Source organism: Gossypium arboreum, chromosome 7, assembly GCF_025698485.1.
Source record: "Gossypium arboreum isolate Shixiya-1 chromosome 7, ASM2569848v2, whole genome shotgun sequence".
Taxonomy (NCBI): domain Eukaryota; kingdom Viridiplantae; phylum Streptophyta; class Magnoliopsida; order Malvales; family Malvaceae; genus Gossypium; species Gossypium arboreum.
Window position 1 is genome coordinate 63145911 of NC_069076.1, and position 17887 is coordinate 63163797.

Sequence of the window (17887 nt, forward strand, 5' to 3'; positions counted from 1 at the left end):
TTCACATGTGACATGGCATAATATAAATATCTGATGAGTTCTTGCTTTTCTCTAGGAATATGCTTCATGCATATATGTTCTACTCTGGTGTTTACTATTAACATTGGTGATGAATAGTTCGGACTTGGGAGGTGGAGTAGGTTAATAATTATTTTAAGTAAGCACTTCATTGGTTTGGTATTTCTCTCGTTGGTTCTGATTTGCTTTAACTGGATATATAATGTTCAGAACCATGAACTCCTTGCATATGGGAGTTAGGCCTGCCAGGGGAGTCAGGAATTTAACTTTTTCATGGCTATGTGTAATAGCATATGATAATTGAAAGACTTCAGTTCTTTCTACTTTCACTTTAAGGGCCTAGCTTCATGATATTTCATAGGACAAACAGGGTTCTTGAGGGACTTTAGTTGTTAGATTCATGGTTAAGCTAATTCTTCTAGGAAGGTTTGATGCTGATTATCTTCTAGTTGCATTGGTGGTTGAATCTGTTAGATCAGAAGAATCTATTAGGTCTCTGCTCTCATAGGCAAGGACGAGAAGAATGTAGACTATATTGAACTTAAGGTCATTGATACCTTTGTTTTTTTCTTTTAAAAGAAGAACACTGTGTTTGAAGGTTAGGTTTTTTGAGAATAGTGTTGCACCAGCACCGCACTATTCAATCTTTGCTCTCTAGAGAGAGAGTTCAGAACACAGATTATGTGTTGTCCATAGTACCTGTAATATTTTTCTATTCAATAAGCTAAAGTCCATTCACCAAGGATGCTAGTATTTCACCCCTAATTCATGTCTTTATGTTTCCCAACTTGGCATTTACGATGACTACGCATAGCTTTCAACGTAAGTTTGGTCCAAGTCAAAATGCAGTGTTGGGGATGAAGTGATCAAGGAAGGAGGCAATACAATCAAGGGTGATTTGCCTTGGTGGAGATGTAAATGCCTTAGAATAAATTTATTTTCTAACACATACCAAATTATTTTTTAATATCACAAGTTCACAAAAGCTTTACAATATTAACCTCACACAAACCCTCCCAGTTTTTTATTAGCCCGTTCGCTAACCTTCCTAGTTTAGTTCTACCTAGGGGGCAAAACAAAAGCAGGAGTTAATGGAAAAAAAACTTGTAAGCTCTTGATACTCGGCTACTCATGTTACCAGGGCATCTGCTACTTGGTTAGCTTCTTTGTAACTAGAAATTAGGTTCGTGAAGTGAATTTAGCCAAACTGGCAGGACTGCATCGGTTGGAAGAACTGATGAAGCAACATATCCAGATGACAAGATGAATGATCCAAATCTTACATAATAAACGGGGTTTTATTTTGACATGGATTGATTCTTATAACTATCAGCGTTGTCCCTTAAAAGGTGAGGTAATTTCATCTCATGGTGACTAGCCTGTTTGATGGAAAGTTAAGAGAGGTCGGCCCTAATGAAAACTAGTGAAGATAATTTGTTTGCTTTTTAAGATTTGGTGGGGAGAGGAAGTATTCGATATTGTCGATGTTGAAGGCATCTATGGGACTGATGGGAGGAAAAAAAAAAAAAAAAAAAACTCCACCGTACTGCACTAGGCTATGCCTTTTACGCTTGATGGAAATTGTTGTGGCCATTTGAGACCAGAAAATCAGAAAAAGGATGGCTATGGCAATGATATGTATCTGGGGCATATGTTAGCACAGTTATTTGATGAATATAGTTAAGGATACAACAGCTAGCTGTTGGCAATCAGTTGAAGAGTTGCCTTAACAACTAAGATAAAGTAAAATATTTATGCTGTGCCTACTACTTTAATTTTTTTTTTTCATTTTCAATGATTGCGACTCAAAATGGAGCTAACCCACCAAAGAAAAGGTAAAATATCAATAAAAAATAGTTCAACAAACTTATTGGAATTTCAGTACTTATAATTTTTTAAAATTTGTAAATTAGGATGTTTCTTTTGAAAAAAAGAAATAAAAAGGTTAAACAAGCACAGTGTTGGATGTTCTATCCAAAAAAGGAAAAAAAAAAAAACAGAGAGTTGGATGGTGAATAATGTTAACATTAGATAATTGATGTTGAAAATTGTAAGGTGATTGATTGTAAATATGAAATAGATTTTGTTTTCCTTGTATATTAATTAATGTTAGGTACCTAAAAAAGCTGCTATATGTTGGAGTGTTCACTTTTTGCAATCATTTTCACAATGGGACTGTAAAGTAGTAATCCAAGATTGTGGATTTGCTTAAGAAAAATGTTTAAACAAATACCCCTTTGCTAGACAGCTATTAAAATGTATTGACTATTGTGTAAACCATTTGAATCGTTTCCAATTTGTACTTCTCTAATTGCTATAATCCACACGGTTAATATAAGAAAAAGAAACTATTTAGATTTTAATTTATATATTCCTATGTTTAAAAGTGTTTTTTTGAAAAAAAATGAATTTTAAAAAAAAGGGAAAAGGGAAATGTGAGTTTTAAATTGGTGTAGATAATGCGAATAGAAAATGTTATACAATAACGATTTTAAACAGTTCAATGACTTGAATGAAAATTTTCGAATAATCCAATGACTATTTTGTAACCTTTTGAAGTTAGAGTGATCAAAATATAAATTTATTAATAGTTTAATAACTTTAGGCATAATTTATCCTTAAAGTAATAATTAACATTAAACTTAAAATTGAACTCTTAAAACTTCCACTCATACCTTTTATGAAAAAGGAAAAAGAGTAATCCTTTGACAGTGATAAAAACAAGTAAAATTGTAGTTTAAACAACAGCATTTCCCCCAATATATTTGTGTAAATACAATGATAAAAGCCAAGGGGATTCACACTTAAAAGTGAAATTTTTTTTTTTTTTGGGGGGTGGGGAGGGGTTTAGTCACTATTAGCCCTGTCTCTTTTTTTTCTTCTTTTATAAATTACAAAATAAGCTCTCAAGTTAAAGGTTAGTAATTGAGTATCATCTGTGGGGACTCCTCAAAGGCTCCAACTTTGGTAAAAGCTCCTCCCTTTTTTTTAGTTTTCTAGTATTTTGTAGCCACCCATTCTCCATCTTTCAGGAGCCTCTCAATAGCCTGCATAGACAATCATCTCTTAGAACATAATATAATAATTTTTCGATAAAAGTATTATAGAGATTTTTACATTAAGAGTTAGATTGAAATTTTACTTTTCTATTTAAAATTTGATAAATTAATCCCGTACATTAAATTAAAGAGTAAATTAATCTTTTTTTGTTAAAAATTTTATTAGTTTATACCGTTAAAATTAGCATAATTGATAGAATCACCAAACAATGATATGTTTACAGGACCCTTTTTTATAACAAAATAGATAAAATTTTTAGCAGAATGACCAGGTTTTTCTTTGATTTAAGATATATATATATATATATATATATATATATATATATATATATGGACTAATTTATCTATTTTTAGTAGAAGAGATAAAATATAATTTAATTCTTAATATAGGGACCTTTACGATAATTTTACCTAAATCTTTCAAAAATGAATGGTTATTTATGGAGTTAAGAGAAGCAAATCTAACCTTCATGTTTCTTACTTCGTTTATTCGCCACTGATTTAAGGAACATCAAACAAACGACAAGAAACCCCAAACCTGCGACTCCCCCAACTGCGATTGCCACGGTCTTTTGTGTACGTTGCCTCGTCTCTCCGGTCCCTACACCAATCATTCAAACCCCCCTATTTGGTAAGTAAGGAACCTATACGATACCATACTAACATAATTAAAAGGACAATAAATCATACAAGTGACCCCTAGAAGGCTATCCCCACAGTTCACAGGGTCCCATAATAATAAAACAACCAAGAAAATCCACCTGTCTTTATCCCTTCATTATTTGAAGTCTCTTAGTTTAGCTTTGGAGAGAAAAACAAAACTGGTGAGGCCATTGATCTTCAGGCTTTTAAACAGGTAATTAATTAGTAGATAGGATGATTTATTTTGTCTTCTCTCCAGCTTTACCTGAAGATATAGTTGGAATTCCATTGGGATAGTAGCTATAACTAATGTAGCATTTGTGCAGATAAAGCTGTGCTGAAACAGAGTCGCCACAATCATTTTTTGCCGTCTCAAAAGCAGTTTTCACGCAATCCCCACAGTTGGCTGTACCCATATCACCCTGGCACTGAGCTAGCACATAAACAGATTGATAATCCCCAGTGTAAAACAAGCTGCTACCACTTTTCACCCCTTCTTCCGCCATGTTGAAAGCCGTCTCTCTTCTCTTCTCAAACTCCGTTCTTCCACTTGATGACGACCCACATACCTTGTACAAAAACTCTGTTTCTGGAACCTGTTTGAACCCAGATATCTCGTACCTTAAGTAACATCCACTCAGCTGGACCCTGGCTGCTACTGCTTTCCCACAAACTTTATCACTTATTTTCGGGATCTTGCTCACACAGCTGTAACACTGGCTTGTCGATAGGTCCCCTCTGCATTGATAAAGTCCATTGATTGCATTAGGGTCTTCACCAGAGGCTGCGGTGGAGAAAGTTCTCTGTGATGATTGTGAAACCAAATCTTGCATTAGATTTTTGAGGTTCTGTAAGTAAAGCCCAGATGGGTCTTGAAATTTCTGGTCAGCGCAGCCCTTAAACACCAAGTTAGTATAATCTGCAGCTGTAGCAACAAAAGGAAAGGACCCCAAAAAGATTGTGATTGAAACCAAAGATACAGAGAGCAAAGAAGGGGATTTTCTAGGCAAACCCATTGGAGAAATGGATTGTTTTATTTTCTTCTCTGTCACAACATGGAAGTGATGGTTGTAAAAAGAGGGCTTGTATGGGAGCTTCGAGATTTGGGTTTTAGCTGGAAACAAGAGCGCTGTTGCTATATATGGCCTTCAGTCCGAACGCTTACCTTTATTTCTTTGGGAAGTTGCTTTATTTCTTTGTAATCTTCCTTTGCTTTCTTCAAATCCTTAAGTGCTTAACTTTAAAGATAGAAGATGGATTAATAATTGTTTGACGGAGACATTTGAAATTGAATTTTTCCTCTTAATTTCATAAATACATTATTATTTCATAATACAACAGCCTTCAGGTTGGTTTCTGGGTTTAGATTTCCATTTTATGGTTTGATTGCATTGAAATTATATAATACTAGTATAGTTTAATTATTTTTGGATTAAATAATTTAAATGTTACAATATGTGCTCTGTATATATTTGAAATTTAATTCCCTTATTTTAATTTTAATAATTTAGTCCCTCTATTTTTGAACTTAAAAAAGTAAGTCCAATTATTAATACCGTTAAAAATTGTTGATGCGAAGTTCTAATTTTTTAAATACTTACTCGATAATCATCTCACAAATTAAAATTTGTTGATGTAACCTTCTAATTTTTTAAAAATATTTACTCGATAATCATGTCACAAAATAATGGCATTGTAAAGGATTTGAATTTAACAAAAATTTTAACGATGTTAATAATTCTTTATATTTACGTCAACATTTAATTAGAATAAAATATTTAGACTAACTATTGACATTATAAAATACTAAGGTACCCAATTATGTAAAAACATTGAAGTATAAAGATCAAATCTTAAAATTGAGCATAATATAGGGGCCAAAACTGAAATCTAATCGTCTTTATATAATTAAAAATAGAGGACCAAAATTAAAATTTAAGCATGATAGTTAAAAATACTAAAAATAAAATAAGAGCAAAGACATGTGTTACAAAAGGAAGGCCTTTATATAGATATTTGGTAAGATTAGAGAATTGACGGAACAATCTAAGAATCCTATTATATTCTGAGGTTATTTTTACTATTACTCTTTTGGAGCATGACTTGTTCTTAAAGAAGAGTTTTTCTTGAAAAAGACTTATTTTGACTCGATTTGAATAAGAGTTATTCTTCTTGTAAAACGGGGTTAATAAAAATAAATAATCAAGAAATAACCTTACACTGTCTAAAGGTCCTATGCTTTATCCACTCCTCTCCCGTTTCTTTACTTTCTCATTCTCAGCAAATTAGGATGAAAACAACCCTTAAATAAATATTAAATGATATAAAAACTTAACAAGAATACACAGCAGCCCAAATGGTTAAGTAGCTACTTTCCCTTTACATACCCAGTTGGAGCCATCCCATTCTTCCCCTGTTTCCCTTTTTTTTTTCGATAGAATAGAGAAATTACCCTGCTACCCCTTAAATATTGAGAACCCAACTATTTAGTCCCCTTTTCCTATTTACATTAGGAATTTTTTTTTTTTATTTTCTATTCTAAATTAGAATTTCTCCCTCTTTCCTCTACATCTTCATCTTTTTTTTTCTCCCTTTTCTTTTTCATCATATTTCACATTATTTTGTTATTGAAAATTATTTTTGCTTCCCGAATCAAATCTATTCCTGATTTTAACTCGTTTTTCAACCGGATTCCTAATTGCAATTAGAAACATTTTTCGATCATTGCCAAGAACCGGCAAGAACATTCCAATCTCGATGTTTAAATCTTAAAATTCTTGTAAAATTTTTATTCACATTAATTTTAAGATCGATTAAATGATTTTTTATGAATATTACCTAAATCTTTCAAAATTTGATTTTTCTTGAAAATTGTTATTAATTCTTGCGTAAATGTTGTTTGAAGGACCCGATTTAGGTACCTCAAATTAAATTGGAACGCGAGGAATATTGCTAGAGACCCCGATGACATGTGTGTTCTCTTTTTAAACATTATAAAAAATAAGTAGATCTTTTTTGTTAGTTCAAGTTTGAAATTCAAAATTAAAAACCTAGTGACAAAACAGATTAAATCAAGGTTGAAGCCAGCTAACCTGCCTCACTAACTAAACCGAAATAGAGAGCATTGCCATTGAAGGAAGATGTGATGTAACCATTTTCTTTGCTTTTTTTTATTTTTATCTGCAAGTGATTTATACAAATTTTAATAAATTTTCTAATTTTAAAAAAATAATATTTACATACTTTTATTATTATAAGTGGAGTCGAGTAGAATAAGAAGTTTGATGTCTATTAAGAGTAAAAGATGATCTCATTCATATTTATTATGTTTATAATATAGACTTTGGAGTAACATCGTATAGATCTCTAATGATGAGTTTTTGAGGAAATTTGTTTAATTAAATATTTTAGTTAATTCAGTATAATTTGTTTTGTTTTTTAATGTTTTTAAGGATGTTAGAAAGATTTGTTTGAGAAAATATTGTAAAGAAAAAATGCTGATGAAATCACCAAAGAAAAGTAAAGGTTAAATGGGAATCAAACTTGCAACCTCAACAAAAGAAAAGAAGAAAGAGAATTTAGAAAATTGCCAAAGGAAAACTCCAACTCACATCTCATGTCTTTAACCATTCCACCATGCCATTTTTTATGTCGCAGCTAATCAAATTCATACTTGGTATGTTTCTAAATCTCGTTAAATTATCTACATGTTTTAGTTTTGAAAAGGATAGAGAAAGATTGGGTTATTATGAATGATATTTGGATAATTAAATATTTGACTATTGAATTAATATTGGGTTATATTGAAGAAAATAGTCATGCAATTTTATTATCTTGAATAATAATTACCACCACTCTTATTATTATAATTTGATGTGATTTATGTTATGATTGCTAATATTTAGCTGTATAAAAATTTTGTGGTTTTTGAATTTTTTAATTTATGGATTGATATATATATATATATAAATAATGAAATCCTATTATATTATCTAGATAAATTATAGTATTTCTAACTTTGTAGATATACATGTTAAAATGATAATTTTGATAAGTCTTATATGAAAAATTGAATTGGCCATGTTTATCTCATGATCTTTCTTTGTCGTCATCTCATGTAGGATTGAAAGTAGAATATCTGGACGTGTTGTATCCACTTGAATTATGAAATAATTTTAAAAAAGATGATCAAAATATGATAATTTTATCTAAAATTCATTATGATTGGATGCACCTGAACTTACAAGATTTTAAAATTGTAAGTATAACTTCCGATAGCAATATCCTGAAGAAAGTTTTAAGATATATTTTGAATTAATATCATGTTTACTTGTGTTTAAAAAAATAACAAGCTATTAAATGAAAAATCATAAAGCTCATCTTATTGGATCTACTCCATTATTTGAAGTGAATGCAACAGTCTATAGTAAATTGAAAGATATAATCTTAGATGTGAATATGATAAGTGATTCTATAATTCCTTTCATAACCAAAAGTGAAAAATGAAAGAAAATATAAAACAAATAACAAGACTGATGTTGAAATTTAGATTATTTATTTTCATAAATAAATATAATCTTATGGCATGTATTTATGATTTGAGGTTTGGTATTTGAGTACTTGATGTAGACTTAATGTTGATTTTAGTTATTTGGAGGCTTTTGGTACATGAAAAAAAACATTTTTTTTCTATTTGAACTGTAATTTGGGAGCATATTTATTTTATTATGATTGAGATATAATAAAATATTAGGTTAAAGGTTAAAAGGGTGAAATTATAAAAGTTCATTCCACCATATTTTAGCATATATATATATATAATCATTTGTTATTTTATTTTGCACCATATTATATTCACAACATATAATTATATATTTATATATTTAGAATTTTTAATAACTAATAATTAATAATTAATAATTAATAATTTTTATAATTTTTTTATAATTTTATGTTTGTTCAAAATGAATTTAGACAAATAAATATTGAAATTCAAATGAACTTGGACACTAATTTGTCCAATTCATTATGGACGTGCAATTTTTAGTAAAATTTAAAACTTTGTTTTAGATTTTTATTGTTTTAAGATTTTTATTTTTATTTTAAAATTCTTTAGGATGTGGCATTTAGAGATTCATGGGTTAGGTTAGATCTAAGTTGAGGTTATCATGATATTAACACATTTTATACTTGCCAAATCTGGCTTGATCTGAAATATAAGCCTAAAATTCTGTCCAAATCTACTTATATATAAATGACTAACCCAAGTCCAATTTTGACATGCTCATATTATTTTTTATTTTTTAAAATATTTATATATATATTAATTTAATATTTAATAATTTTATATACTTTTCATTTATTAAAATTTTATATGTATACAACTTAATGTTTTTAATATGTTTACATTATAGTATTATTATTACTATAAATTTAATTTTATGTGACATAAGTTACATAATATATAAAAAATAACATAATATAATATATTACAAACTTAGAAACAGGTTGAGGCGAGCTTGGGTCTTGAATGTTGAGCCTAGACCCGTTTTATATTTTAAACGGGACTAATTTGTTTTGCCCAATCCCTCTCAAATTTCAAGTGGACCTTCAAATTTGGGTTGGTAGTTCAACCCTTAGACAAATCTAGTAGTTTTCATGTCAGCATACTTCTCCACATGTCATGTTAGGTGCTAGTTTTTCGTTTCTTTTTTTTTTTTTTTTGTCACATCAACAGCCATTAGCAGTCAAACCGGTTAATGATGGTGTTCCTTAACGAATGAGACCAATTGATTTTTTGAGATCACTGAAGACTTAATTATGTTCATACTTTCTATAAGGGTTTAACTTATTTTCTATTTTTTTACTAAGGATTTTTTTTTACCCTTTAACCAAAACTTTTTTATGCTCATTCTTTCTTCTATAAATAGAGGCAAGCTCTCACTAGTTTTCTCAAGCACTTGAGAGTTCCTTCTATCGAATAAACACCTTGAGAGAGTTTAGTGTCAAAGTTTTGTGTTTTATAAAGGTATAATAACAAATTTAATCGCTTACGTTAATCCCTTTCATGACTTTGATCATAATTAATTTTTTTTTCTTTTATAGAAAAATTGATTGAGGCATTAAAATTTTAAAGGTGTTGATGTGGCAACCTACATATGTACTTCGTAAAATAATAATATACATGTAAAATATTGAAAAATCATAAATTCAAAATTTCCTATCTTTTTTAAAAAAATTGTCCACATTAGTAATGAAGTATCGTGGGTTACCATGTCAACATTGTTAAAATTTTAATTGTTCAATTAATATTTTCATACAAAATAATTTAACTAAAATTTGAAAGTTGAACACCAAAAGGATAAAAAAAGTAAATGTTAGAAGCTAAATTTATTATTATGTTATATTTAACAAGAAAAAAAACAAAAAAGAAAAGAAAAGAAAATATAGATCTCCTTTCTTATTCCTTAATCCCAAAAGAGGCGAAAAATGATTGTATTTCAATTCTTGCACTAAACTCCACACAAATTTTCTAGCTTCCACGTTTTTATAATCTTTAGGTCAAAAACTATATACGTACACACACTTATATTTGTGCCTGTTTGTACATGTAAGAAGCTGGAATTTGATTAAAAATTGAGATTCAAAGTTAAGCTTAAGTTTCGCTTTTAAATTTTAAGTTTGATTTAAGATAAGTTTTTTTTTCTTTTTCTTAGTGAGCTCTATTTCGATGATATTTGTCGAAACCATTTTTTTGAAAAGAAAAAAGGGTCGACTTCTGTTTTGAAAACAAAAATTGGAGTCGCCATCAATCCTTTTTTATGAGGTGTGATCGGGTCACCTTGTGATTGATTGTTTTAATAAACGTTTTGATTTGCTAAAACAATAGTTTTGGTCTACGAAATTCGAGAAAACGGGTTTGGGAGTCGGTTATGCATGAGGAAGGATTAGCACCCTCGTAATGCCAAAAATTGATACCTAATTGATTAATTAATGTCTTAATATCGAAAGTTGAAAATTCAAAAAGAATTTAAAATACGATCCTCTCTTTTTTATTAACGTTAATTTTACAAAAAATGTTTGGATAAATCGAAGCGGATGCTAAAGACCTTCTTGTCCCGAAGTAATAAAATGCACATCCAGTATGTTAGGACACGACATTTTAAACCTTCGAGAATAAGCTTGTCTTTTGATTTTCAAAACTCATGCATTTTAATTTAAAAGGATATTCGGTCATTTGGGTCAAACGAGAAAAATCAAAACCCAGTATGTTAGGACACGATCTCTCGAGTTTTCAAATACGGAACATTGCCTTATTTTAAAAATTTTCTTTTTATGAAATAATAGCAAATATGAAATTTAAAACGATGTGTATTTATTTTGTTTGAAGTATAATAAAACGACACATTATGAATAAATACGTTGGGACCTAATTCTCGATATGATTTGAACGAAACAAACTAAAATGGCAATATGAACATGAAATAATAATGTACGAGTAAAATGTTATGTTAATGAATGTCTATAATATGGAAATACTAACAAATCCTAGTATACATAATGCAATAACCACATACTATCACTTTAATACCAACACGAACAATCAAAGGGAAATAGGATAAAATAAACAACAAATAATTTCAATGATAACAAAAATAAAATAGGCATTGAACAAGATAAAACCGATTTTATGGTACAATAAGGACTAGTGAATACATAGATAGATATAAAACAGATATTAAAGAAAGTAGTTTGTAAAATATTGAAAATAGAAGAGTAAATTAAAATATAAAATAAAAATAAGGAGCAATTTGTGAATAAATAAACTATAAATAAATATAAAAATAAGAATAGAAAATAATAATAGTACTAATAGTAATAATAATAATAATGATAATAATAATATATAAAAAATAAAATAAAATAATGATATTGATACATATATATAAATAGAAATATAATAATAATAATAATAATAATAATAATAATAATAATAATAATAATAATAATAATAAAAGTTTTAAAATCATATATAAGAGGACATAAATAAATAAATAACAACACAATATAAATAAATAAAATGTTAATAACAAGAGTAAAAAACATATATAAGAAAACTAATAATGAAAATAATATTAGTATATAAATACAAATAGAAATATAATAAATAGAAATATAATAATAGTAGAAATATAAATAGATAAATAAAAATTAGATAAATAATAATAGTATTAGAATAACAATAGAAACATAATAATAATAGCAATAATATATTAAATTAGTCAATTTGATAATAAAATAACGAAAATAAAAAAAGGATCAAATCGAACCTTAAAGCAAAATTTTGGGGCAAATAAAAAAGAAATAAAAGGCAATGGACCAATTTGAACGTGCGAATAACAAGGAGGGACCAAAAGGGAAATAATCTGCACCCTCCAAAATGCACAGCTTCAAGGAGGACCAAAATGCAGTCAAAATAAAATTTAGTGCCAAAATTAAAAATAATAAAAACTTAATTGCAAAACAATAAAAAAGCGGAAGGGCTAAAAGTAATTGGACGAATTTAGAAAAAACAAAGAAATTGAAATGAAATGGACAAAATTCCTACGTCAAATTGAAAGAGAAAATAAAATAATTCAATTCCAATGGAAATAGGAAAAGAGAGAATAATCCAATTCCAAATTGAAGTAGGAATACAAAAATCATTCTTTCAAAAAATAAAATACCTCTGTTTATATACATGCGGTTTACTAAAAATAGCCTAATTAATTTAATAAATTAAAATAAAATGAAATGAAATAAAAATAAATAAATAAAAACAAAAACAAATAATTATCTTCCTATTTTTGGCTTTTTACAAAGTCAACAAAATTTGATGACTCCTTGGCTTTCTCCATCTTTTTGATTTGGCCCCAATTTAATGATTGTATTTTAATTTGACCATTTTTGGCTTGTTTTCAACCGATTACATCTTTGGCTTTATTTATTCGGTTATTTTTTTTTCGGCCTAGGCCAAAATTGGCCTATTACAGCTTCCCCTCTTTACTCATTGTTGTGTAACAAGAATGGAGCAAAGACTATAAAAGGACCAATTTTGCCTGGACCTACTGAGTCTCGGCGCTTCTTTTCTTCCTCTTCACGCAACCTCATTCCAATCCACTGTATCTTCAGAGGTATAGAAATTGGTGCTTCGATCCCTCCAATGTAATTTCAGGGAAAAGAGATTTGTAGCTTCGATCTATTCCGCTGAAACTTCAAGGAGATAAGAATTGATAATTTCAACCTGCTCCACTACAACTTCAGGGAGATAAGGTTCGTGACTTCAACTTGCTCCACTACAACTTCAGAGAGATAAGACTCGTTTATTTTCTTGCTCCACTACAACTTTAGGGAGATAAGGATTGGCAATGTCAACTTGCTCCACTGTAATTTCAGGGAGATAAGGCTGGTGGCTTAAATCTGCTTCCCTGCTACCTCAAGAAGATAAGACCTGTTACTTCAACCTGCTCCACTGCAACTTCAGGAAGATAAAGTTTGCTATGATCTGCTCTACTGCAATTCAGAGAGATAAGATCTGTTTATTTATAGCTTCAATCTGTTCCACTGCATCTTCAGGGAAATAAGATTTGCTATCTTCAGTCTGCTCCAATGCAACTTCAGGGAGATAAGGTTTGTAATTTCGACCTGCTTCACTGCAACTTCAGGGAGATAAGGCTGGTGGCTTAAATCTGCTCCATTGCTACCTCATGGAGATAAGATTCGCCATCTTCGATCTGCTCTATTGCTACCTCATGAAGATAAGATCTACAATCCGTAGCCTGCTCTATTGCTGCTCAGGAATACAAGATCTTCAATCTTCAGTCTGTTCCTTTGCTACCTCAGAAAGATAAGACTGCAATCTTTAGCCTACTCCCTTGCTACCTCAGGGAAATAAGGCTGGTGGCTAAAATCTGCTCCTCTGCTACCTCGGGAAGATAAGATTTGTCGTATTCGATCTACTCCACTGCTATCTCAGAGAGATAAGATCTTCAATCTTTAGTCTACTCCCTTGCTACCTCAAAAAGATAAGACTACAATCTTCAGCCTACTCCTTTGCTACCTCAGGGAAATAAGGCTGGTGGCTAAAATCTACTCCCCTGCTACCTCGGGAAGATAAGATTCGCCGTTTTGCACTGCAACTTCATAGAGATAAGATCTGTGAATTCACTGATGTTGCTACACTGTCCTCTTAGGACATGATCTGTAAAATTGGTTTTATGTACCTATGCTTATACCAAATGATTAGAGTGCTATGATCGAAATGAATCAAATGCCCTTAACTAGATGTGTTATAAATGACATATGAATGCAGAAATGAGAATGATCCTTTTTTTTTTAAATGCTTAAGGTATCATCGCTCGTTGTTCATCAGGGTATTATCCCTAATGTATTATGCTGCCATCTTGTTCGACTGGTATTCTTTAATAGAAAACCCAAAGAAACAATCACATTCTGCTCAGCAAGCTTGCCCTGCTGTAATTTCAGAGTCCCTTCCACTGTACCTTTTGGGACATAAAGTTTGTACCTCCCACTGCAACATCAGGGGAATAACATTTGGTTTTTTCTATCCATCCTACTGCAACTCAGAGGTATAGGATTTGTATCATCTTCAATCAATTTGATCTATTACACCATTCCCTGGGTGTAATGACCAGATGTATATGTCTGATATTTACATAATTGTAGAGTATCATTTTTCTTTTCCCAAGAATGATCCTTTTTTTACATTTGAGTTGACATTGCTCGTTATTTGTTGAGATTGTATCACCGACGAAATGTATTGTCTTTTTTTCCACCAATAAAAAGTCCAAAGAGATAATCATTTTTCTCCAATATTTCCAACCCTTAGGCTTGGTGAGTTCTAAATAATAGTCCTGTTTCAGGTTCTTGTATTATTTAGAAGCTTCCAAATTAATATGCGAAACTCCTTTTATGAAGTATTATTAGTTCACTAATCGTTATTTCAATGCAAAATGTTTGAAAAAGATCATAACAATAGATAGGAAGGAAATTACTTAGGAGTATAGCTTGAAGCAATCAAAGATAGCAAATGCAATTAAGAAGGAAATTTATTAGGACGTATCTTGAAAAGAATAAGGTAATTAAAGATAGCAAATTTAAAATGGGTAAAATGGAAAATTAGGTGCCCCAGATATCGCAGCTTGAACTTCTCTGTACCAACTTCTTGAGGACTATTTTGAGCTCAATCTGTGTTTAGGGGATCCGGAGTACTTTGTCGATGCCCCAAGACGTAGCATACTTCTTCATTGTTAATTCAGACATAGCAAGACTACTGTATGCCCTATTTTAATCTAAATTTGAGCTGCCCTTTTCAGGTTTTCAACTTAAATCCCCTTTGGTCTCAAGGTGCCTTTTGCGAGTTTCCGCCTTGGCCTCTCCTTTTTCTTTCTTATCTTTTTTTCGATTTATTTTTTTATTATTTTTTTGATTTTTATTATTATTTTTGGTCTCAAGGTGTCCTTTACGGGTTTTTACCTTGGCCTCTCCCCTCTTAAGTAGAACATTCCTTTACTGGATTTGAATTTACCGGTTTGGGCAGATCTTTGCCATCCATCTCGGTCAATATCAATGCTCCTCCAGAACAGGCCTTCTTTACTACATAAGGTCCTTCCTAGTTTGGCATCCACTTTCCTCTGAAGTCCTTTTTGTATAGGAAGGATCTTCTTCAATGTCAGGTTCCTCTTGTAGAATTCTCTAGGATGAACCTCTTTGTTGTAAGTCCGCATCATTCATTTCTGGTGCATTGGACCACGACAGATAGTTTTCAACCTCCTTTATTCAAATTCAACTAATCATATCAGGATTGGATCCGTTCCAACTTCAACTGTGACAAGACTTGGAGAAAAGGAATCTCGTCTCCAAAATCATTTTTCTCCCATAAACCAATTAACAATGTGTTGCCTCGGTGAAGGTCTTGGCCGACGTTTGATAAGTATAAAGGGTAAATGGTAACTTCTTTATGCCAATCTTTACAAGTCTCGGTCGCTTTTCACTATGACCTTTGTTTTGTTGTTTTTATTTTATTTTGTTGTTTTTATTCTTCTTTCTCTTTCTCTTTTTATTTTTTATATTATTATTTTTTTGTACTTTTGTTTTTCTTTTTGGCTGCCTTTGCTACACTGTGATATGGCATTTGATCTTTGAATAGACTGTAAACTTTTGACATTGTGCAGTTGTGCATGATCTTTGTCGGTACCTGATTTTTTTTCTTTTTTTTTGGGGGTTTGATGACTGTCGACCTTGTAATATTGGCATATGAAGCTACTTTCACCATCTTAGTGAAGTAATCGACGATGACAAAGATGAATAAATGTCGGCTAGAAGTTTTTGACGAGATTGGCCTAATAACATCCATGCTCCACATAGAGAAAATTTGTGACGAAATGAATGAAGCACATGAATCTTCTCTCCCTAAATTCGACATTTATGGCATCACCAATGTAATCCCCTTCCATGGTGGACCAGTAGTACCCGAACCTAATGATTAACCTGGCCATCAAAAAAGCATTATAATGTGCTTTTCGAACACCCTATAGCATCCTCACGTCTTAGTAGCCTAGGCATATCTTGATGTGATCATGTGAAAACATCTTTGAATAACTCAATGATGTCTCGCTTTGTCTTTCTCTTTCCTAAGCTCGCAATGTCCATTGACCCTTTGTAGAGTAGGATCTATTTTTCATCTTGTTCTACCATTCTTAACAACTCAGGAGATAAGTTACAATCTCTATCATCTTCAAAGTCCTAAGATCTCCCTAAACACATATCTCACCCAAAAGGAAACTTTAAGTCAGTGACAGCGTCGCTCATGTCATCGATATCTTGGGACCCGTTGTAGGTACTAAGGCAGACTTCAAAGAATAAATGATTCTAAGGATAATTATTTGTATGGTATGATCATGAACGAAGAATAAAAGCATATTTAAAAGAGAGTCCAAAGAACAAAAGAATATATAAAGTATAAAAGAATATTTGCTAAAAAAGATGCATTTTATTGAAATAAAGATTTTGAACACAAGCCTATTTCATAAAAGGATTATTATTGCTTCTAGACTTAAAGCAACAAGCGTGTTTTGAATATTACTCTAGATTAGCTCTAAAAATACAAGGATCTCTTCCACAGTCCCATTATTCAAAACACTTCCAAGTATGCAAGAGTTTAGCAACTTTTATTCCCCGGTTCCCTCTTCGGATATGTCATTCAGATTTCCCGATATTCCTTCTAGGCTTTTGACTTGTTCAAGGCATAGCAAATCTTTTGCCTCCACTTTTAAATGTCACATTTACTTCATTGTCAGAGCGATTAGGTTCTGAGGAATCGTTGAACTTCACAATTCCTATTTCAATGAACCTTTCGACCAACTTTTTAAATGTAGTGCAGTTTTTGATTGAGTGTCCCGTTATTCCTGCATGGTACTCACATTGAGCATTTTCATTATACCATTTTGGGAACAGAGGTTGCACGGGTTCCGAGTAGAAAGGGGACACCATGTGTGCATCAAATAGCTTCTGATACAACTCTCCATATGTCATAGGTATAGGTGCGAATTGTAACTTTTCTGCTTGTCTCGGAAGGGCCTGATGGTTGGTGGTTATTATCTTTGGCTGGCCTACGGTGACTGATTTGGAATACCCTTTGCTCATATTATTCACTTCATTTTCATTTCTTTTTTGGGTTGACCTCTTGGCGCTTTCTCCCGAGTCTGTCTTGCCGCTCCTTATTGCGTTTTCAATCATTTCGCCAGTCATCACTATATCTAAGAAGCTTTTAGTGGCGATCCCCAACATATGAGTGATGAATGGAGTCTTTAAGGTATTGATGTATAGCATAATGGTCTCTTTTTCTAGGAGATGTGGCTGGACATGTATGGCAACTTCTTTTCACCTTTGGGCGTAATACCGGAAACTTTCATTCAGTTTCTTTTCCATGCCCTGTAAAGTGATCCTATCAGGAGTCATATTCGTCACGTGACTATTCTCTTCATGAAAGCTTGTGCTAGATCTTTCCATGAATTGATCTGGGTACGGCTCAATTGGTTGTACCATTTGGATGCTGCCCTAACCAGACTTTCTTGGAAACAGTGAATCAATAATTGGTCATTATTGAC

The 17887-nt window shown here is 31.3% G+C and overlaps 1 protein-coding gene and 1 long non-coding RNA gene across 3 annotated transcripts; one reads left to right on the plus strand and one right to left on the minus strand.

Annotated features, from left to right (window-relative positions):
* Positions 1–2660: 2660 nt before the first annotated feature.
* Positions 2661–4735, minus strand: LOC108483862 (plasmodesmata-located protein 1). 2 transcript variants are annotated; one of them, XM_017787432.2, is made up of 3 exons: positions 3985–4735; positions 3544–3678; positions 2661–3065 (listed from the first exon to the last, which is right to left on the minus strand). In XM_017787432.2, exons 1-3 carry the CDS (start codon positions 4733–4735, stop codon positions 3058–3060), a joined length of 894 nt encoding a protein of 297 aa, XP_017642921.1. In that variant the 3' UTR covers positions 2661–3057. The 2 variants fall into 2 exon arrangements, 1 of the variants encoding a protein (XP_017642921.1); XR_008285879.1 differs by lacking the exon at positions 2661–3065 and having other exon boundaries at positions 3557–3678; positions 3839–4735.
* LOC128295447 (uncharacterized) lies at positions 3783–5057 on the plus strand. Its single transcript, XR_008285880.1, has 2 exons — positions 3783–3933; positions 4046–5057. It is a non-coding gene; the product is annotated as an uncharacterized LOC128295447 (long non-coding RNA).
* Positions 5058–17887: the final 12830 nt, after the last annotated feature.

Excerpts from the sequence above, each read along its gene's own strand:
- LOC108483862 (XM_017787432.2), bottom strand. The coding sequence starts at position 4,735 with ATGGGTTTGCCTAGAAAATCCCCTTCTTTGCTCTCTGTATCTTTGGTT. Across the intron at positions 3,679-3,984 it reads AATTCCAACTATATCTTCAG|GGACCGGAGAGACGAGGCAA; the intron begins GTAAAGCTGGAG and ends TGATTGGTGTAG.